General features: G+C 45.9%; 1 protein-coding gene across 1 annotated transcript in view; it reads left to right on the plus strand.

Moving 5' to 3' along the window:
- The window catches only part of LOC128343660 (thioredoxin-like), a 58,017-nt gene extending 56,749 nt beyond the window's left edge, over window positions 1-1,268 (plus strand). The window contains exon 6 of the mRNA XM_053293088.1: window positions 1,036-1,268. Coding sequence (XP_053149063.1) covers window positions 1,036-1,098 — 63 coding nt within the window. The 3' untranslated portion in view covers window positions 1,099-1,268. The remainder of the gene's footprint in view (window positions 1-1,035) is intronic.
- The last annotated feature ends 21,572 nt before the right edge of the window (window positions 1,269-22,840 follow it).

Here is a 22,840-nt window from a genome sequence, read left to right on the forward strand (position 1 = left end):
TTTGTGTACTGTCTGAACGGGTCCACCCTGCCCTGGCAGCGAGGAAGGCACTTCAGATCAGGCCTCAGAAAAACGAAGGGGAGGGGGTTGCTTCCTACCCTGGTTCTCCTCCTTCGGGCTTGTTCTATGGAACGTTCTGCAGATTTGGTGTTCCGTTTCGAGCTCGGAATGAGACACAAAATGCATTTCATGCACACCCCTAGAGCAACCTAAGTGGGCATCTTTTGGCTTGTGTCAATAACATCACCAACGTACTTTTCACATGACCCTCAAAATAGTTTTGCAGCTTTTTAAAAATATATGAATGTTTTGTTTGGTAAAATGAAATATGAACATGTGCACATCTAAACTACATGGCTGTGGATATATTTCATTTCTATGCTGGGACATACTAGGCTTGTTCACGCAATCATCGACATCAGGGTAGGAAGCAAGCGGCCCGCATTTGCATGATTGTTCGAACTCACAAAAATCCCTCCAGCCCAGATTGCTCAAAGCAGGGTAACTTGGTTTTTGTAAACTGTGCTTTTAAAAGGTAGGAGGAGAGGAGAGCTCTTCTACCTTGCTTTTCTAGTCGTGTGGATCCACTTACCTCTTCTACTCACCCTTTGGGACCCAGTCGGCCTGGAAAAAATAGAGAACTGTAGCTACCGGTTCGCCATCCATGGATGTGCCACTCTGCAGAGCGCACACTTTGATTCTGTAGCTTGAGTGGCCTCAGCAGGGCTGGGTCCACCTCCTGCTCCTTCGTAGCCAGTCAGAGGGCAGCTGCTGATGTAATAAGGCTGTCCTGCCCACTGGGACTGCAAATATGCTGGGAAGGCCTGCTAGGTCTTGGAGGAATTTCCATGTTTGCAGCGCCCAATTTCAACAGTGCCTGGCTGAATTGTGTGTTTCCTGGGTTTGCTGACCCAAACAAAGAGTTTCTGATCATGTGCTGCTACTGGGGTAATAGATGGCGCTCAAACACTCCAACCCACCCACCCACAAATTTTTGTTTGTTTGTTTGTTTGTTTGTTTGTTTTTTGCTTTCAGATCTTTGAAATAACTGGTGCTGATGCAAAAAAACTGGAAGCGAAGATCAAAGAGCTCATGTGATCCTTGAAGAAAGCCCTTTACTAAACTCCATGTTGTTGTCAAAACGTGCTAGTAAAATGAAATGTCCATAGGAGAATAGCTTGTACGATATGTTCATTCAGTACAGTTACAGAGAACTGTTAAATTGATAGGCTCACGTGCCTTTGTCACTCAGGCAGTATATCAAGAACAGCACCCTCACCTCCTGCCTACATCCCATCTGAGATCACAGGGAGGGATCTAAGCTCTGAGATATGGCAGGTGGACATGCAGAGGAAGGCCTTTACGGCCTTCAGTGACCTATTTTCAGATGGCACAGAGGGCTTCCTGGGGAAGGGGAGGCCATCAGAAATGGCCCCTCCTCCAATGCACTGGCGCACTTAGTTTAGAAGTGCTGTTAGTCTGCTCCTCTCGGTGTGCTGGTGGTTCTTTGCTCTGGATGTCACCCAATGTTTTAAATCACTCTGCTGTTGGTTTTTAGCTCTTAATGTTTATGGTTTGTTGCTAATTTCGTTATTTATTTGATTTTTTGATTATATGAAGTGGGTTTTTTAAAAATTAACTACCAGGTATTTTACTGATAGAAAGGTGGAATAGAAATTGTTTTAAACAGCTACGCAGCAGGCAAGCATTCAACAGATGCAGCTTTTCTTGGTATGGAGATGTGATTATCTGTTCTCTCTCTTTAATATCTTTTTGTTGTGTAGCAGTTAAAAGCTCAGAATGAAAGGCTCCATTTGAGAATTGTCTTTTTCCTTATTACCGTAACACATCAGAACCCCAAAAAGTGTACAAAGTATGTCATTAACTCAGAGCCCTAGAAACTGATTGACCAGTTGACCCAATTAAGGTTTGCAGCCCTGCAATATAATTGCTTAAAAATAATTCCTTTGGTTCGATGGAGCCCTCTCTTTGGTGTTCACTCCCATACATGGTGGTGGTACATCCTAGTTGGCACAAAACCTATTCTGACCTCATGTTAAGTCAGGGATTCCCAACTAGTGTAGGATTCCCTACAGTAATTTGTAGCTGCAGATGATGGGAATTGTAGTTTAACAACATCTGGAATAAAACTGGTTGGGAACCCCTGCATTAGGTGATAGTATGATAATGGCTGTCTGTGTGAGCTCAGCCCCAAACTCACCTCAAGCCAACTGCATGCTGACAACTGTAGTGAAGAACAAATTGTATTTTCATGCAATTGCCTATTTGCGTGTACATGAATAACCACGTGCAGTTTGACCTCTTGTATGGGCATCTATCTGTCTAAACTTCCTCTGAGTCTCTCGCCCTTGCATGTGTAAAGCAGAAATATTTCCTTGATGGTTTTCATAACCATGGAAGGAACTGCTTTAATTTTTAAAAGAAACCTGACCTCCACACCTCTGGATAGTCTAAATGTTGTACTGAAACTTCACAAACATCAAGGGAAGATAACAAATGACCTATTTGCTTGAGGCAGAGAGACCTCAGCATGTTTTGTGCCTGTCTGCCCTACGCTAACAGGAGATAAGCGGGAATAAATAAGAAGAAATGTAGTAAGTAGATTTTAGCCCCACTGCAGGAAGTGAGCATGTATAGCATTCATTGCATCCTGTGCAATCTTAGTCATCTGACAGTCTTAGACATCTGACAATACTCCAGTGTAACCGGGTGATATACAAACTGCCCTAGTCTGCCCAGATCACAACTGGACCACTTTTCAAATGAGAGATCTAAATTGGCTTACCATGGCTGACAAATTGTTCATCAGCCTCCCATGCATTTTTAGAGCCCCATGGGCACTGCTGCATCTTCCTAATGGCAGTTGCAAAAGCACACACTTGCACATACACTGAAATTTCACAAGGGAGTAATGCAGTCACACAGCTTTTAGAGATAATGGCTGTGCCGTCACGCAACTCCCTCGTGCAATTTCGGCACTTGTGCAAGTATGTGCTTTAGAAACGGTCATCAGAAAAATGCAACAGTATCTGCGGCACACTAAATGCACAAGAGACTGTGTGGTATGTCAGCCAACATTTGGGTCTATGTGTGTTCTTGCAATACCACCTTAGAACTGTAGTGCAGGGGTAGGCAAGCAGCAGAACATTGCCTAAGCAACTATGTGACGCTCCTGTACATCATATATCATTAGTCCTAATGTCCTGGACCCTGATTGGTTGATGGCATGTGGAAAAGGCATCAACAGTTTGGGCAGAGCTGACAGGGGCAGTCCACTCCCCTACAGGTAGCAGGTGGCTGCTGTCCTAAAGCACTGCAAGCACCTATTCCCATGCCACTCATCCTCCACTCCCCTCTATTCCTGATCCTCCTCCTCATCTGGAAGTAGAGTCCAGTTCTGGTAAGTGCTAGCAGTGGTTTGCAGTAGAATGGTGGAGTTGGTCAATAAGAATGGGATCTGGAATCCCCCTCTCTGCAGTGGGGTTGTTAAAGGCCAAACTAGACAATCCCTGATATTGGTTTTTCTAATTAAAAAAAAGCACATGTCGGTACCTAGTCTGGATCGAGGAATGCAGGAGGGGAGCTTTTTGCCCCCATTACAACCCAATCTGGATTCACACCTATTTGCTCAAGGAGAAAAGCTCTTGTTGGTGCCATTATATATGTGGACTGATTGATATGTCAATATAGCAATCCTGTATCTCTTTTTCCTAATCCAATGTCATGTTTTCCTTTTGCAAGTACTTCAATGTTATATTCAGATATGAGTCAGTGCACCTTATTATTCTTTCGGAACAAAATAGATTAAAATATCTCTTCATTTTATTTTTTTTGTTCTTGTATTTGTGTTTTCAGGTTTGTAGTACATATTTTGAAAATCAAAATCTTTAAAAGGGGAGTGGAACAGAGTATGCTACCCTAAATTCCCTGAAGGAACAGAGGGATAGAAGTGTCATACATACATACATATGCAAAAAAAAGGATAGCCTCATTGTCCCCAAAGGCTTACCATGTAAATGTACATGGGCAAGGGAGCAGGGGGGAGGACAGAGAGAAAAAGAGGAATTACCCAGTGATACTTGAACAGTTCTGACTGTATTCTGGAGGGCTGTACCATTAACAAGGGCTAAAGGTGATACCACACTGTCCCCTTTCCTTCTCTCCTCAGAGGTATGCCTGTGTTTGGGCTATGTAAAAAGGAAACTACAGGCAGCTGCCTCAAAGAAGAGGTTCAGGGAATTGTGTATTGATCCTCTTTTCCTCCTCCTCTGGAGGCATGTGTGAGTCACTGAAAGAAATGCTAGGCAGAGGCAGACTAAGAAGAGTTAGAAGAGGCCTGAGCCAAACAGAGAGTGGAAGCATCTTGGCAAAGGGATTTGGGGGCCCAATGCAAATTGATATTTGGGGCCTCTTCAGTTTTTTGCAGTGCCATAGGCGCTGCTGGAAATTCTGGGAGGGATTTTTCCTACAACCCTTTTCCTACACTTCTCATCCTGACAGGCTTGCCCCGATAGCCACACAGGAAGTTGCTTGATACTGAGTCAGATCATTGTTCCCTCTAGCTCAGTAGTGTCTATTCTGACTGTCAGCAGCTCTCCAGGGGTTTTTTTTTCCCCAAACAAAAGTTTTTTCTTGCCCTGCCCTCCCTGCAGATGCTGCCAGGGAGAGAACCTGGTACCTTCTGCATGCATCTGCAGATGCTCCTCCACTAGGGAAGAAGCAGGCAGGTTTAAAAACAGTGCAGAAAGGATGCTGTCAAGGCACATGCTGGTGGAGTGGGGAGGGGGGAAGAGATATATGGATCCCTGTTTCTTTTATTCATCTACAAACTGTTGAGACCATCTTTCAATATATTTTCAAAAAAAGGGTTTAAAATGAAATGGTAATGCTCACATCACTAAAGGATAGAACTTAAGAAACAATCATACACAGGGTAAACACCAAGTGGGGGAAAGGCACGTTTGCAAAATTTGCTTGAACCGCTTGATCTGATATGAACACCTGAAGCTGCCTTATCAGGAGCATTCCCAGATGGGGCTTTTAGCTTGCTTCTCCACCAGAATGGAGGGTGTGCGTTCGCACATGGACCAGATTCGTGCCAAAGTCCATCTGAGATATTGGGGAGCACTTCACACATGATTTGGGTTTTTCATCATGCATGGGAGCGGAGCCCAGGGTTTTTTTTGTTTTTTGTTTTTAAAAACCTTTTGCAGTGTGTGTGTGTTGTTTGCAAATTTGAACTCACAGTAAAGCCTGCTGTCTGGGAAAACTCCAGGAGTCTGACCATCCGTCCATCAGGCCTAGCACTCTGACTGGCAGTAGCTGCTACTGCCAATCAGACTCCTAGACTGGAGGATGCTCTTATGGTCTCAGGCCCAGACGTAACCTTTTCCACCCTTGCCCCTGAGATTCTTTTAACGTGACTCAACACAAATGCCAAATTTGTGTCAACACACATCACTGTTCAGTTAAGAAACAAAAGAACTTTACACCGCATATCAGAAAGGACTCCAACAATTTGCAACAACTGGAAATCCTATAGACATTTTCTCTTGTCATGTATCTCAAACAAACTACACAGATTAGAACTCAACCTCTACAAAAGCCCAAACATTCATGTTTGGACAATGCTGCTTAAAAGAGAGAGAGACACACAGGTGCATTGTATCAAAAACTTCAAGACCAAGACAATACTTACTGAAAGAAGACACTTAGCAATAGCACTTACATTTATATACCGCTCTATAGCCGGAGCTCTCTAAGCGGCTTACAATGATTTAGCATATTGCCCCCCAACATTCTGGGTACTCATTTTACCGACCTCGGAAGGATGGAAGGCTGAGTCAACCTTGAGCCCCTGGTCAGGATCGAACTTGTAACCTTCTGGTTACAGGGCGGCAGTTTTACCACTGTGCCACCAGGGGCTCATAAAGGAACCCAGAGCGGTGTATATGGTTATGCTTATTCTCACAACCAGGAGTATGCTGAACTGGTTCGAATTGAACCAAGTTCAATTTGCACTGGCTCAGTTCTACCAGTTTGAACTCGAACCGGACTGGCTTTAAAAAAAGAAAGTGGCCGGTCTGTGTTCAAACCAGACCAGGCATGATCTGATACAGACCAGTTCAACCCAGTTTGAGGGGCTCTGTTTGATAGTTGTCTAGCAAAACAAAAATGCTGCATGAAGAAGAAACCTCTTGAAGCTGGCAACAATTCAACCACCCAGGCCATTAAAAGGTATCATCTCAACACCTCTGGAGCCCATTCTTCTGTGTTCAGGAGGAGAAGTGGCGTAACATTAGCATGGTAGGTAGATGAATATGATTGGGAATAGGGGGAAACAAAGGCTGGCATCCATACTAAGACAGTCAGGCTGTTCTCATGTGCAGCTTAATCCAGGCTAGGGATGCCCAGCCTGGGTTAGGCTGTGCGTGAGAACTGCCTGGATCGGGCCTGATCCCAGAAAGCCAGCACAGCCTAGCCCAGCTTTCTAGCCTGGTTCCTAGCCGAGGTTAAAGGAGCAAGTGCTCCCTTAACCCAGGTTACTTGCTCATGTGCAGGCCGGGCTGCTTCCAGCTCGGCCACACAGAAAACGGGCATCCAGAACACCCATCTCTTGGGGGAACTCCTGCCGTGCATCGTATGTACCATGTGGTGCATTGTGGGATCTCTTAGAGGCCAGGGCCGCACATCCCAGACTCTGTTTACCCTTCGCTGCCAAGAGCAGCGCAGAGATTCATCCGCACTGTTCCCGGCAGCCCTGGTTGTGTGGGCACACGGCTTGCGCACCTTTGGGGCTGTGAGTGGTCATCTAGGGGAAGGTAGGTTGAACCCTGCCTTCCCCCATGACCGATCACACATGCGGTTGTGTGAACATCCCCAGTTGTCTTCCTGCATGAGAAATGGTGGTGTCCTAGTAGCTTCAGCTAACTCAGCAGTGGTGATCACATGGGAGGAGGGCAAACTTTGATTACTTCTCCTTCCCCCGAAAGCACTCTGTGCCCCCCCCCCCCACAAATGTCCCTAGGGTCGTGTAGCCCACCCCATGTGAGTGCTGATGCTTGCATAAGTTGGAAGCCATCAGGAGTGCTGCCAGGTCTCATGTAGCACCGGCACTTCTGTAGTCTGGATGTCAGCCATCGTTGGCATGTCAGCCAAGCCCTTTCAATCATACAGATGCACTTTTAGGACTCATCAAAAACATGGGTCTATGGCCATCTGGTGGAGGTCCTGTTGTGCCCTGGCATCATGCTGCAGGGCAAAAAACCTCGCTGTGTTACCCTCCCCAGTTATTCTGATACCTGCCTAGAGATAGCCGGGGTGTCTGGGGAGGAGATTGCTCTTCTGTGGTCCACCTCTGGACCATAAAGAATGGGACCTCAAGTAGAGGCCTTAGTATGCTGCAGAGAGCAAACTCCTTGAGAAATGTCACTTGTCTTCTAGAAACACATTTTGTCTCCTCTTAAAAATATTCATGTTCTTCCTTAGGAGGAACCCTGCCATTTGTTTCAAATTTCACTTTGTGTTGCATTCCCATGTCAGTCCTGACTTATACTGCTAAGTCCCCTGAATGCTAAACTTCAGAAGAGCTTAAGTCCATAAAATTGCATACAATTCTTGTTTTCACCCAGCCCTGCTTTGTGTGGCTTCTCTCTCTTTTCCATGCTCCCCACTGCAAGCTTGTGGGGCGGGGGGCATGTTTTGTTCAACAAGCCATAAATATAAGCCACTTATCTTTCCACTGACATTTGGTTGATACTGAGGTGGGTGATCATCTTTGCAAACACTAGAGGTCTCTCAACATGAGGCGTACTTCACTCCATGATATACCATTCACAGTTGATCTGTGTCAGATACATTGTGTCCCTAGAATAGAGCTGGCCCTAATATGTGATATTTGCTTGTGCACAGATAGTCGTAATCTACACCCACATTACATGGATGCCTGGCAATTAATGTTTAACAGGGTCTAGATTCTTAATTGAGCAAGGGTTGAAAAACCAGCCACAGCATCCCTCCCTGCTCAGTGAAAATTCAGTGACGGGCTCTTTAACCTTCTCCTCCCCAGTCTGAACAACATCAGCAACTCAGCCAGAATTCTCCTTTTGGTGCCTCAGCTGCTCGCTGGGTCTTGATGAGTGCTCTGCACTCAGCAGCTGAGGTGCATTAGAAGAACAACAGATCTGAGGGCCAGCTGCACATTAAATCAGTGTTAATTGGTGTTCTGTGGCTGAAATGATCAACAGAATTTCCTCCTTGTAAAAGTTGCTGTGTGGATCCTAATTTTGACTGAGGCCATAGTGTGGTTCCAGCCCTTTCCCACACACAGAGGTGCACCTAGGTAATTTTGGAGCCTGGACCTAAAGGCCTTTGGAGGCCCCACCGCTGCAAGCTATGCATGCTCAGACTCCAGTGCAAATTGCCCCCATAAGCCACAAGTAAGTAAGTATGTTTCCACTGAGGGGGAAACATACGGGTACACATTTTCCCCTTTGTGCCTCATAGCAGCTTTGGGGAGTGACTAAAATCAGGGAATCAGCACTGTCGGGAAGGCTTGGAAGCCTCTCCCTCTGCTTCATGGATTCCATGCAAATCAGAGTCCTTTGCAGCTACTTTTACAAGAAGGAAACAATGCTGAAAGTCATGGAGATCTACCCTAATGTGTTGTTTGGCACTTATAAAGTGACAATAGATACTCTCCTAGGGCTAGGGGAAAGGGACCTAAAGTGTCTTTGTTTCTGTTTCCACAGGAAAAAGCAGGTGAGGTGCCCAGTTCTTGGACCAGGGGCTACACTGTAGTGATATAACTGCAAATTCAGATGTGCAGACACACTCCATGACAGCCCCCATAGTCACACCCACCCTGACAGTCACGACCACCCCATGGCCACACCCTTCTCTTAGACAGATGCTTTAAGATGTCAAGGATTATGTAGACTCTAGGGAATGTACTAGCTGGTCTTGTGGCAGCAAGCATAAATTGCCCCCTTTGCTAAGCAGGGTCCACCCTGGTTTGCATTTGAATGGGAGACATGTGTGAGCACTGTAAGATATTCCCCTTAAGGGATCGAGCCACTTTGGGAAGAGCATCTGTATGCTTGCATGCAGAAGATTCCAAGTTCCCTCCCTGGCATCTCCAAGATAGGGCTGAGAGAGACTCCTGCCTGCCTGCAACCTTGGAGAAGCTGCTAGCTAGTCTGTTTAGACAAGAGTGAGCTAGATGAACCAATGGTCTGACTCGGTACAAGGCAGCTTCCTATGTTCCTAATGACGAAGAATGCCCACAGAAATGCACTGGTTCCTTCCAAGTGGCCATAGGCATGCAAGGGATTTCCAAATTTTATTTATTTATTTATTACATTTTTCTTATATACTGCCTCCTCCAAAGACTCTAAGCAGTGAACAACAGTACCAATACCAATTAATTAAAAAAAACACCCAATAATAATAATTAAAGGGCAAACGCCTGGCAAAACAGGTAGGTCTTAAGCAGGGCCTTAAAAGCAGCCAGGGAGGGGGCCATTGGCCATTTGGAAATGCACTGCATTCCATGGCCATATGGAAGGAACCAGTGCATTTCTGTAGGTATCCCCCATCATTTGTTTTAGGATGTCCTGATACTAGGCCACTGCAGGACTTGCATGCTGATGGTCCCAGGCAGCATCTCCATGGAGGGCTGGGAAAAACTCCAGCCTAAAACTATAGAGAGCTGCTGCCAGTCAGTGCAGACAATATAGAGCTCGATGGATCAATGGTCTGACTCAGTATAAGGCAGCTTCTTATGTTCCTAAGCCTAAGGTGTTCTTAAGGAAGGAGAGCTGGTCTTGTGGTAGCAATCATGACTTGTCCCCTTAGCTAAGCAGGGTCTGCCCTGGTTGCATATATGAATGGGAGACTTGATGTGTGAGCCCTGCAAGATATTCCCCTCAGGGGATGGAGCCGCTCTGGGAAGAGCAGAAGGTTCCAAGTTCCCTCCCTGGCTTCTCCAAGATAGGGCTGAGAGAGATTTCTGCCTGCAGCCTTGGAGAAGCCGCTGCCAGTCTGTGAAGACAATACTGAGCTAGATAGACCAATGGACTGACTCAGTATATGGCAGCTTCCTATGTCCCTAAGCCAGGAATAAAAGTAATAAAAGGTTGGAATAGTGAGAGCAACACATTATTTCCATGTAGAAAGTAGAGGGCTTTGCATCCCTAGTGAGACCCTGGAAAGTGGAGGGGGGGGAATACTGGGACTGCATCCAGTGCTCCCTTTACGGCATGCACACAAGCTTTTTTGACGTCCGCTCAGTTAATTTTAGAGCCCGCTCAGATTGAATCAGGAAGGTCCCATTCTGAATATACGTGCCTGCACACTGTCTTGATACTGTCACCCAGAACAAACTCATTCCACACACAGATGAAAAACATTAGAGAGAACACTGACTGCATCCCTGCAGCACTACCCCACCGCTACACTGGGGGCATGATGGGAAGTCTCTGAGGGCTTGATTAAGTCCCTGGGCCAGCAGTTGCTTATCCCTACTACATAGTCTTTTGGCAGATGATTTTCTGCTCTCCATATGACTCTATACGTACGTGTGTGTGTGTGTGTGTGTGTGTGTGTGTGTGTGTGTGTTTCTTCTCAAACTTTGCACATGAAATTAGAGTTGCCAGCCTAATGGGGGGGGCAAACATTTAATTTTAACCCCCCCTAAAAAGTCCCTGGGCCAGCGTGGTGTAGTGGTTAGAGTGCTGGACTAGGACTGGGGAGACCCAAGTTCAAATCCCCATTCAGCCATGAAACTAGCTGGGTGGCTCTGGGCCAGTCACTTCTCTCTCAGCCTAGCCTACTTCACAGGGTTGTTGTGAAAGAGAAACTCAAGTATGTAGTACACCGCTCTGGGCTCCTTGGAGGAAGAGCGGGATATAAATGTAATAATAATAATAATGATGATAATAAACCCCAATAACCCACACTTCTGAGCTAGTTCCAAGAATTTTGTACAAGAATCAGCAATGTGTCCCCTATGCCAGAATCAAGTAGAAGTTAGCCTCAGCATTTCCATCTAGTGTGCATGCTTCCACTGTGTAGCCAAGAGAGATGGCAGCGTGCACAGGTGGGGTTCCTTGGTTGTGAGCAGCCAGCCACCCACTCCCCATAGGGTCTGTTGAGTGGAGGAAAGCAAAATGGCGGTGGCCGTGGCAACAGTAGGGATGGCTGTCCTGTATGGGCCCACCTCCTGACCTCCCCGGCCGACACTCTGCCCCTCCCCCCACCCAAATACCAGAGTTTTTGTAATCAGAAGCTGTCAATGCCTCTCATGATGCACAAGGGAAATGGGGATGGGAGGGTATCGCAGTGTTGCTGTTGTGGGCATGGAATAGGGTTGCCAACTGTCCCGCATTGCACGGGATGTCTCTATTTCTTGGGGGGGGGTCATCCCATTCGGGACACAATTTCTCCCACTTTCTGACTTTTACTTTTTAAACATTTTTAAAAAAAAAAAACAACTTTCAAAGCATACAGAGAAGGCATGTCATGGGGAGCATTGAAAAATATTACCTCCACCCCCTAGCATTCAGAAGTGATATAATCCAGAATTTCTATCACCTCAACCTACACCAGTGCATTCTCCTAATGTACAGCAGGACTCCCCTACAGCTGATCAAGGATGTTAAGAAGAATCCCGAAAGGGCCCACCAGCCTTGCCTGGTCATTGGGAGCCACAGAAGGTGACATGGAGGGAGAAGGGAATGGAGAAAAGACGGAGGAGAGGCTCCCCATCCAACATCCCAAGGACAGCAATCGCCCGGGGACCTTAACAAGCAATTCATAGAAGGATTGTACCTTCTCTAATCCTAATCACAAGCACCCTAACTGATCATGGACCTTAAATAATGAATAGCTCATTTAATACAAAACATGTCTATGTTTTAAAAAATGATAATAAAACAGCCAAAATCAAAACCCTAGTGTCACAAAAGTTCACTTCATGCTTCAGGGTATCCAAAGAGCGAATCTGCTTCAGAGTAGATTTGCAGCTGTTTAATTCAGGTGATTAGATGCGCCGTTCACATAGGGTCAGTTCTTGTCCGCATTCCCTGTGGATCTTTTTCCTCTGTGCGTTCCCACGGCTTGCTCCAGGTTTTTTCTCCAACCAGTCACATCCTGGTGATTGCCCCTGGTGGCGCAGTGGTAAAACGGCCGCCCTGTAACCAGAAGGTTACAAGTTTGATCCTGACCAGGGGCTCAAGGTTGACTCAGCCTTCCATCCTTCCGAGGTCGGTAAAATGAGTACCCAGAATGTTGGGGGCAATATGCTAAATCATTGTAAACCGCTTAGAGAGCTTCGGCTATAGAGCGGTATATAAATGTAAGTGTTATTGCTATTGCTATTGCTATTGCTATCCCAGAGGAGGAGGCGGGAGACCTTTGTTGCTGTTGTTAGTTTGACAGCTAGTCAAAGACAAGTTGCCAAGCAGCTGCATCGAACAACAGAACACTGAACCCAAACCTGCCGTATCTGACCCAAATCTTTGCTGATTTTTATAATGGACTTGCCTTTGTGAATGCTTTCATCACCTTTTGTCCCCCACCCCAGACCATTTAAGAGGCCATGGAAGAGTAAAGAAGAAAGAATTGCTTTCTCTCTGTGATGAAGAAAAATGCAGCCTCATGGAATCAGACACAAAGGGCTCAGGTTACATTGAACCTGTAGTCTCCATTGTTAAGCTTCCAGGCATCCTCCAACAACATCTGCATATGTAAAACCTATGTTCCTATGGTGACCAGGCTTCAATAAGACGAAGCCAGAGACTCAGATTAAAAGTAGCACTAGCTACTTTTCAGATTAAAAGTAGCACTAGCAAGGATCTTGTACATTTTGAAAGCATAGGAAGACCCACATTTTGTATTCCTGTTAGTGCTTGCGTTTAACTCAGGAATTTCTCCCTCCCTCTCCCCTTCTGGACTCCCTGCACAGGATTTCACCAATCTGCCACAACCCCTCACCCACCCACCCCACCCTCGCTCGCAATTGCAAATAACTCAGAGCAGACCATACCCAATACAGCGGTCAAAGAGTTTTGAAAAAAGCCAAATTACTGGCAATGGCCCCTCCACACATGTGGGAGAAGTGGTGGGGCATACCAGAAAGCTCATTTCCCCCCAAAAAAGCTGGTGCAAATAGAGGATTTTTTTTAACCCCAGACATAATTCTGATTATAGATAGAATGCACAGCAGTAATTTGGAGGAAAGCAGAATCGGGTGTGTACTAGTCCCTGATACCTCGCAGGGACTTCAGGATAAATCCAGCTGATATGTGGACTCACACCCTCCATTCTAGAGGAGATGTGAGCTAAAAGCCATGTGTGTAAAAGTCCCAGTTCTTTCCATCAACTGATAGCTAAAAAGTGCAAGATAGTGAAAAGCTGCAAGGGACTAACAAGATGAGAGTGTTAAACTGTGCAGTAGATGATGCTTGCCATGTTTGCCCCCAAAGGAAAGGATAGTTGAAGTCAGGTCTGGGCGGGTGTTCTGGAAGCAGGTGGGAGAGACGGCAGCGAAAGTGCTCCGCACCCAGACCCGACTTCCTCACAAATGAGACAGACCACTCTTTTGCCGCCTTCTCTCCCGCCTGCCTCCAGCACGCCCGACCCCTCCCCGATCCGACCTCAACTATCATAGTTTGGGAGGTGGGAGGAGCTGTGCCTTTGCCACCTGGGGCTAAGTCCCGCCCCTAGGTCACCCCACCCCCCAAGACTCCCCTTGACGTCCCCCCATGTCCCAATTTCGGCCAACATAATGTTGGTAACTCTAGCATGGAAGCAGCTGCAAAACTGTGGAGGATGCCAGTTGTGCTACCAGTGTTACCAGCATTTCTCCCATTACGACAAATGGGAGAAACTACAGTAAGGCTGGTAGCACAACCAGCTTCTCCCGCAGCACCACCACCACTGCTTCTGTGTACACAACAGCTGCACTGCAAAACACTCCCGGACCAGCCTCGAACCGAACCGGGCGAGTTCAGTCCAGCCCCCATCGAAACACACACACACCCCGGTCCGGTCTGGTTCCGGACTGGTCTGCGAATTTTTTTAAAAAATTAAAATATAATTTAAATACCTTTAGCCCCTTCGAGGGGCTTGCTGAGGCCGCGGGGGCACTGAGGCCGGCCTTGCAGAGGGCATGGCGCATGTGCGGTGGCCACCAAAATGGCGGCCGCACGCTCATACAAAGGCCCAAAAGGGCCGAAAATACTAAGATACCTGGCCGTGGCGAGCCATGGCAGTGATGAGGAAGGCCGGTGGGGGGAGAGGGAACCCACACGGACTCCCCCTCGCAGCCTCAGGAAGCCCCCTGAGGGGGCTAAAGGTATTTTAATTATACTTTAATTTTTTTAAAAAAAATTGCGGACTGGTCCAGACCGGACCCAGTGGTCCAGTTCCGGTCCAACGGAACCAGGGTGGTGGTTCAGTTCAACCCCGAACCCCCGAACCCCCGGACCGTTCCGTACATCCCTACTCACATCCCCATTACCCTTGCACATCATGTCACTCCATATCTTTAATTTTTTGTTTGTTTATCATTTTCTGGAAAATATTGTGTAATCTTATTAGCCCTTTTCAGACATCATCTTGTACATGTGTATACAATACATGCCTGTATACGTGTACTCTGTGTGTGTGTGTGTGTGTGTGTGTGACTAATTAAATTTTCACTGTCCCAAAACATGTCTGTGTATAGACTGAAATTAGGGCCAGTCAAAGATGTCTTGAAACCTCAGGTGGAAAATTCAAATGGGCCCCACACTCACACACACAAAAATCACAGAAATTGCATTTGCCAGATTTTCAGAGATCCATCCTCTCCCTGCAGTCCTTACACCCACCCACTCCTGGAGGCTTTTCAGGCTTTACTGTGGGTTTACCATGAGGCTTTTCTGCAAGTTCAGGGCATAACTAATACTTCAAAGCAAAAAGAGGATTTTTTTTTTAAACCCCTGGACATAAATCAGCTAGGTTCCAATACGGAAGAAAAAACCTGAATTGTGTGTGAAGCACTCTCTGAAATATCGCACAGACTTCGGGGTAAATCTGGCCAATATATGAACGCACACCCACCCTCCCAAAGTAATGCCGTAGTAAAGTTGCTGTTGGAAAAAGCTCCTGGAGGGCCTCCCAGCCCCCTGGAGAGGCTTTTTTTTTGTGTGTGGAGGGGGGTGTACAGGTACTGCTGCGAGGAACTCACAGCTTGCTTTGAACTCACAGTTCTTTGGATACAAGGTATGCGTCTTGTCATCTAAATATACACACATGTTCATGCAAGCAAACATATATCAAATTTAAATACTTTAAAAGTGAGCCTGGATACAGGACCTCTCAAATGCAGTGTACAGATAGGAATTGTATGGGCATTCAAGATAAATGTGTGAATACCTGTACTTGCATACAGATCTGCACATGCATACGTTATACACAGACTGTATGTACATTGAACTTGATATGTGAATAGAACTATTATTCATTTCAGTTCTCATGTGCTTACAGTATCTGTCACAGGTACAATAAACTTTAAGAAGGAATTAGGGAAATGACTCACTGATGCAATGCTTCTTCAAAGGGCTATGTGCCACACACACACACACACACACCCAAAGCAGCCCTTAATTAGGCTAGTTGTTCGTGTTTAGCAGAATTTGCCTGTTGCTATATCCACTGCCAGGGGCTGTTCCTTCATTGCAGCCTTTCTACCAGGAACAAGGCATCTGTGGTGTCTAATTTATGACATACAGAAAAGGTATGTCATGGGGAGCATTCAAAAATATTACCTCTACCCCCTAGCATCCGGAAGTGATATAATCTAATTTCCATCATCTCAGCCTACACCAGTGCATTCTTCTAATCAGGGGCACACCAAGGTAACATGGGCACCCAGACCATCCAGCCACAAGGCCCCCCCATATGTGACCCCCCCCACCCTGAAACTTCCTTTGGGGGGATTAGAAAAGGTTGCAATTGTCGCAAGCCCATGATGTCATGGGCTTGCGACGACCTCTAAACTGCACAGGCACACCTCGCAGTTGCTTCAAGATGCTGGCCCAAACGGATGGGCTCCCCACCTCCTTGGCCCCCACTCCTGTTTTATGCCTTCCCACCTACGTCCATCATTCCAAAAGTGCTCAAGAAGATAATGCAGGAACAGGCGGAAATAATACTGTTCGCCCCCCACTGGTCCCGACGGCTGTGGTTTTCAGTCTTGATCACACTGTCTGTCAGCCTTCCAGCACACCTACCACTTCAACCAGACTGCCTATTACAAGGTCCACTACTTCATCCCGATCCCAACTGGCTCCAACTCTGTGCTTGGAGGTTGAGCGTGAACTGGATGTTTGTAGGGCTCTGCTCATTTACCTCAGACATATCAGGGAATTCCATCGTCACTCCAAATCCCTATCTGTGTCAGTTCACACCTCCTGTTTGGGCATCAAGTTTCAAAGGCCACCTTGGCTACCTTTCTCAAAAAGTGCATCATCCTCACTTACCAATCCCTAGACCTGCCCGTCCCTGGTACTATTACAGCACACTCTACCCATAGTGCCTCCACTTCAGCAGCCTTCATGGCTAGAACCCCCCTCATGGAGATTTGTAGAATGGCAACTTGGTCCTCAGCCACTCCCTTCATCCAACCTTACAAGACTGCCTCATTTCACTCAGCCCAGGCTGCCTTTGGGCGTACAATCCTTCAGCAGGTGGTCTAATTACATCTGCTACCTCTCGTCAGGGCTCAGCTTGTGCATGCCCCATACATGCAGAGGATGAACATTGGACTTACTGTGAAGGGTCCTTTTCCCTAGTGATCATCAGTCATCCAACCCACCCTTGGATGCACACATATAACAACTGTCAATGTTGCCGTTTACTTTGTTTTTCTCCTATTGTTATCTTGTTGGAGTATTTTTTCTTCTAGCCACTTCTCTCTTTCACTTGCATTATTCTTGCATTAACACTCATGGAACTGGGGATTGGCACCTCCCAGCACCAGAAGCTAGCTGCAAAATTAACTAGTTCCTGTCTGACCGAGCATGGCAGAAGCACAGCTCATACATATAGAGGATGACCTATGATTCACTGGGGGAAAACATCTTGAGAAACTCTGAGCATCTCTTGCTTTGCAAGCATTTTCTTATTTGCCTAAACAAGACTCATTGGATACACTATGGATTGGTTTGTACAATACTGTCCCCCAGAGCTGAGACACGTGATTAAAAAGGGGGTGCACTGAGAGCACTTGACCCAAATATTTTAAACTGCTATTTAGCTCACATAGGGTAGCTCAGGATGAACTGCCACTCCACAAGATAAAGGAATGCTTTGGGACGATATCAGGATGTCCAGGAGAGAAGTCAGAATGGATGCTCAGTAAGCCCTTGCTTTTTAATCACATGGATCAGTTCAAAGTATGGTCCAAACTGGCACTATACTGGGAGTGAATACAGCTTAAGATTTTTATTTTAACAATGCTAAAAAAAAATGCATGGCCTTAGGAGCATGAAAGCAATAGCAGCTCTGTTCTGCACATATGGATGCGCTTCTTCGAGGCATTTTGCAATTGAGCTCTTTCGTAATTCCACCAGAGGGCTTTACACACAGGGCTTCTACCCTGAATCTCCTTCAGAAGAGAGTGTGTGCGTTCACACACCAGCCAAATCTACCCTGAAGTCCCTTTAAGATTCTCGGACCCACTCCACACACAAATCAGGCTTTGTGATGCGAATTCTAGCTTATCTCGATGTATTTCCGGATTTTTAAAATGCTAGTTTTAAGCTACTTTTTCTGAACACTGGAACAAATAGGCAGAGGCACTGACATAGAATCATTTGCATTATAAGAGGGATACTCTCTTTACAAATGCAGATATAGCTCTTTAGGAAGCTCTTCCCCCCCTCCGCCCACCATTGGCTAGAAGGAAAACACGGACACCTGCCATGTGAACTTGTTTCAAAACAAAACCCAAGAGCAGAGGGGAGAGGCTGCTTCCCTCAATTCCGCAAGTGTAGTTCGAAGTGGCTTCACTCAACATTTACCCCAAAGCATGAAGCCTTGTGCGAATAACTCCCGGGAGTAGATCTCACATGTGGCAGCTTCATGTTGGTCGAAGGGAAATGCTGGCAGTAGGCTGCACATCATGTTGGCCAGTGACTTGTTCTTGCATGAAGTTTGTCAGGAAATATGTAAAAAAAAAACCTTACAGATTGATCGGTGTGAGGTAAATGTGCAGCGGGTGGGGGTGGGGTGGGGAGCAGCAGATTGTAGTGACAGGTTTGTGCCTAATCCAAGCCCAGCCCCAAGTCGACCTGACTCCTGGGACAACAGGGCAAGCTGCCGCCACCCCCCATCCTCAGTTCCTGCCCCCAAGCTCTGCTAAGCTGGCATGGGCATCGGAGGGGGGCAAAAGAGGCAGTGCCCAGCCCCGCTTGATTGAGGCAGTTCCCATTGGATTCAACAGGGCCTATTCCGGGAGTGGGGGGATTGGATTGCTGGCTTAGTTTGCCCCCACCCCCAGGAAAAGTCCTGCAGATGCCCATGTAATGTAACCGGGATGCTAGAAGTTGTTTCCTTACAGCCAGGAATCCTAAGCTCACTTTCTAGGAAGTCCCCATTGAATCCAACCGTGTTGAATTCAACCGTGATCAGGCCATAAAGCTGCAATCCTCCACACACTTTTGGGGGGAATAAGCCCCATTGAAGACAGAGGAGCTAACTTCTGATTAATAAAACAGAGGATTGGACCACACAAATATTGTCTAAGGTTGTGATAAAAGAACTGAAAAGGTGAAGCAACAGCACATAGCAAAGACCTGGGGTTTGCTCCTTGTTTTGTTAATAATTCTTCGCGCTCTCTCTCTCTCTGGAAGAAACAGACGGAAAAGAAAGGAAGGGACTTGTGGCCTCTTTTTACTCTGCCCACTAAATACAAATTACTAGTCGTCTTATGTAATGGAGACGCAACTGAAAGTATTTAAAATAACAGCCTTGATGAGGTATTTTCCAGTAACACCGCTGTGTTACGAACAGCAGGGCTGGCAATGGAAGTGAGTCAGAGGAAGGGGAGGGGGAGCTTATGAGCTCTGGGTGTGGACTGTGTGCTCAATACTTCCTGCTCATCGTTACACAGCAGTTTTTCCCCCCCACCCAGAAATCACTGGAGTCAAGCAGCAAAGAGCTAAAGGCCTGAAACCTTGTCAGATCAGAAGCCAGATCTCTCAGCTGCCTTTCTGCTATTGGAAGAGGCAGGCATTTGAATGTCAGAGAAACCTAGTTTTCCCATCTGAGGTTATTTTTGTTTACACAGTCAGACAGGAGTTATTGACTGGTTTGTTTTATCCAGACATTGAGTCCTTCCCAAGGACCTGGGATGGCTGAATTTTATTGTCAGTTGTTATAGATATCGTCGCAGAATATAGGCTGTTCCCAGTAAAGCTGCTTTTTGTAATTGGCTGATGGTGATTTCTGTGGCCCCTATGGTGTTGAGGTGCTCTTCAAGATGTTTTGGAATTGCACCCAGGGCGCCAGTTACTACTGGGATTATTTTGGTCTTCTTCTGCCACAGCCTTTCAATTTCAATTTGTAAATCTTTGTATTTGTATTTGAATTTGAATTTCAGAAAAACCTAGTTTTCCCATCTGATGATGATGATGATTTCAAAAATAGCAATAATAACAGCAATAATAATAATAATAATAATAATAATAATAATAATAATAAATCCATGTTATTAGAAGAATGCATCTTGTACCATAACATCTGTTCCCAATGTTCCTAGAGGCAAATTGCATTAGCATGTTAAATCATATTACACTGAGCATTTTAATTCAAACCTCAGGGTTCCTTTTCTCTTTTTGGTTTGTTTCCTTTCACATACATTACAGCCAGTATGACTCCAGAAGGTGACACAGTTATTGGAAGCAGCTGTAAAGGAATACAGAAATAATAGTCGTATTTCCATACCGTTTTTTAGAATAAAAATTCTCAAAGTAATTTCTATAGCAAAAGGAGTGAGAAGATGGGTCGCTTTCCCAAAGGAGCTCACAATCTAAAAGGAAACTCATGAAAGACACCAGTAACACCCACTCGCGAGACGCTATGCTGCTAGGTGATAGAAGAACAGTTGCTTATGTCCTGCTAGACACAAGAGAGCCGCAACTGTAAGAGAGTCATAGTTGCCCAGTTAGCAGAGGTAAGCATTGGTCAGACTCAGGACCCCTAGACTGGCAAAGGCAAATCCCACTGTGCTGCCATTCTGATTTTGTGCAGAGCATCTAGGAAGGCCCAGAGCTCTAAAGACAGAATTATCTGTTTGCTTACCTCATGGCTGCTGGATTCATGGGGCCTGCTGTGTGTTCCTTGCCCAGAGCATGGCCACAAATCCTGGTGCCAGCATTTATCATATTTGATCTTTCTATGAATCCCTGCCTGCTTGGGTTTCACTCCTGTGCATTCACTCCTATATAACTGGAGAAATGTGAATATTTTTTTCTCCTAATTGTTAAACCTCAGTAGTGCAAAATTGCACTGAATTTCAGAGAAAGCAAGTTTTCCCATCTGATATATTTTAAAAGGAAAGGGGAAAAAAAAAAGAATGCACTTTGTATCTTAACATCTGTTTCCAATGTCCCTAAGGGCAAAGTCAAGTCACCTGATCCTCTGAAGTAATTGTAAGTTTCCTGTGCTGCCTTAACTTGGGGTTTGTTTACTCAGAAGTTACTCAATGCATAGAGGGGGTGGGTGGGAGTATGATGGTTAGCCACACTCCCCCATGCTGATGTACCACTGACCATGTCCCTTGGCATCTGTGCATTTGAACACAGTTTGAAACCCTGGCTGGGAAACTTCTGAAAGGGCCGGTCAGGTGACAGTTTGACCACTGGCTGCCCACAATCCATAAGGATGTGCATGCACTGAGAGCTTGCACATTTCCCCCCTCTCCCAATGTGCTAGTGCACTTTTCTCTAATTGCATAGGGAGGCTTGTCCAAGCCACTCCTCTACATGCACTAGAAATACTGTTTTAACTAGTATGTACAGCATGTGAAGAAGAGCCATTTGGACACCACCACCCCATTGCAATAATGGAAAGTCGTACTGAAACATAAGAAGCTGCCTTAAACTGAGTCAGACCATTGGCCCATCTAGCTCAGTATCATTTACCCAGGCTGGCAGCAGCTCCTCCAAGGTTGCAGGCAGGAGTTTTTCTCAGCCCTATTCTTGGAGATGCCTGGAAGGGAACTTTGAACCTTCTGCATGCAAGAAATACTGGTGTGTGTTGTGGGGAGGATGCGTGTGCTCATGGGGTGCACTGCACACATCCTTATCATATGTGCGGTGGGGGTGGTGGGCAGCAGACAAAGATATCCAAATCAGTCCCCGATGTTTTCAGTGTCCCATAATCTGTTCAAACAGGTGAAGCTGACTTTCTGGGTGGCTTCACAAGTAATGGCAGCAAATAAGTATGGAAGAGCTGCTGGTTCCCACCAAGTGTGCACTTCCTCTACAGCTGCTGCTTCTGTGACATCTGAACCCGCAAGTGTTGGGTGGAGAATAGGGTTGCCAACATTTCATTGCTAGAATGAGGGACACAAGTTGCGGGGGAGGGCTGGCTGGGGGGTGGGTGGAGGTGTATGCAGTGGTAATCAAGAGCCTGAGTATCATTGACGTATATGTCATTGAATTATATACTATTGAATAATGCCAGCATTGTTATTTAGAACATATTCAAGTTATACCACTTTTCAACCAAAAACTTCTCAAAATAGGAAGTTGCACACCCCGCCACCAAAATGAGGGGCAAATGCTGTCCCTATAAGGACCAACATTTCATCCATGAAATGAGGGACATCCCGCGTAATGAGGGACAGTTGGCAATCCTAGTGGAGAATGTTGGTAATCCACCTCAGTGGCCTGACATTCTGAATTGGATATTTGAAGTCGGCTTGATGAAGCCTGGCTCAGGTGTGTTATCGACATTCTCCGCCTGACATTGGGGGTTCAGACATCACAGGAGCAGCAGCAGGAGCATGCACTCAGCAGCAAGTGGTGGCTCTTCTGTACATACTTGCCACTGCTACTTCATGTTTGAAGCTGCTCGTAGTGTAACAAACATGCAGAGTGAGGAGATTTTCTGTTCTCTGGGTTGTTGTTGTTGTTTTTAACTGTGTTGAAAATTACCTTGAGGACTACAGATTACTAATATTCTGGACGCAATTGTGTAATGTTAAATATTTCTTTAATTATTGATGATAAACATAAGTAACAGATCTCATTTAACAGGTCTGTCATATATTTAAACCGGACGATTCTTAACCCCAGATCTCCACTGCCCCTGCCACATGTCAATCAACTCCAAGTTTCAACTATCTTAATAGCTATAGGTGTTTCTTAAATCTTATTCAGTCATAATAGTTATAATGTCTGTTAGCTCCTCTCCAGCTAAAGCTCTCAGAGTGGCTGACAATAAAAGCACAATGATTAAACAAACAACAAAACATGTCAAACATAGAAGACAAGACAGGGCAACAGACAAATCTTCCCGCTTAAAACCACATGGGTGCATACAAATGGCTTGATAATGTTCACTCAAATAAGTACTGCTGATTTTTGAGCACTGGTGCCAGCTGGAAATACCCTGGCTTTGTTTTGTTTTTGTTTTGAGTAATGTTGGAAATAGTTTGGCACTTGGGATGTAGCCAGCAAAAGAGAAAGGAGTCTTGAGTTTTTGCTGCTAGCTGGCAAGGGGGAATGTTATGGGCTCCAAAGAGGCAATTCACATTGCTCCTCCC

Source organism: Hemicordylus capensis, chromosome 2 (assembly GCF_027244095.1).
Source record: "Hemicordylus capensis ecotype Gifberg chromosome 2, rHemCap1.1.pri, whole genome shotgun sequence".
NCBI classification, from domain to species: domain Eukaryota; kingdom Metazoa; phylum Chordata; class Lepidosauria; order Squamata; family Cordylidae; genus Hemicordylus; species Hemicordylus capensis.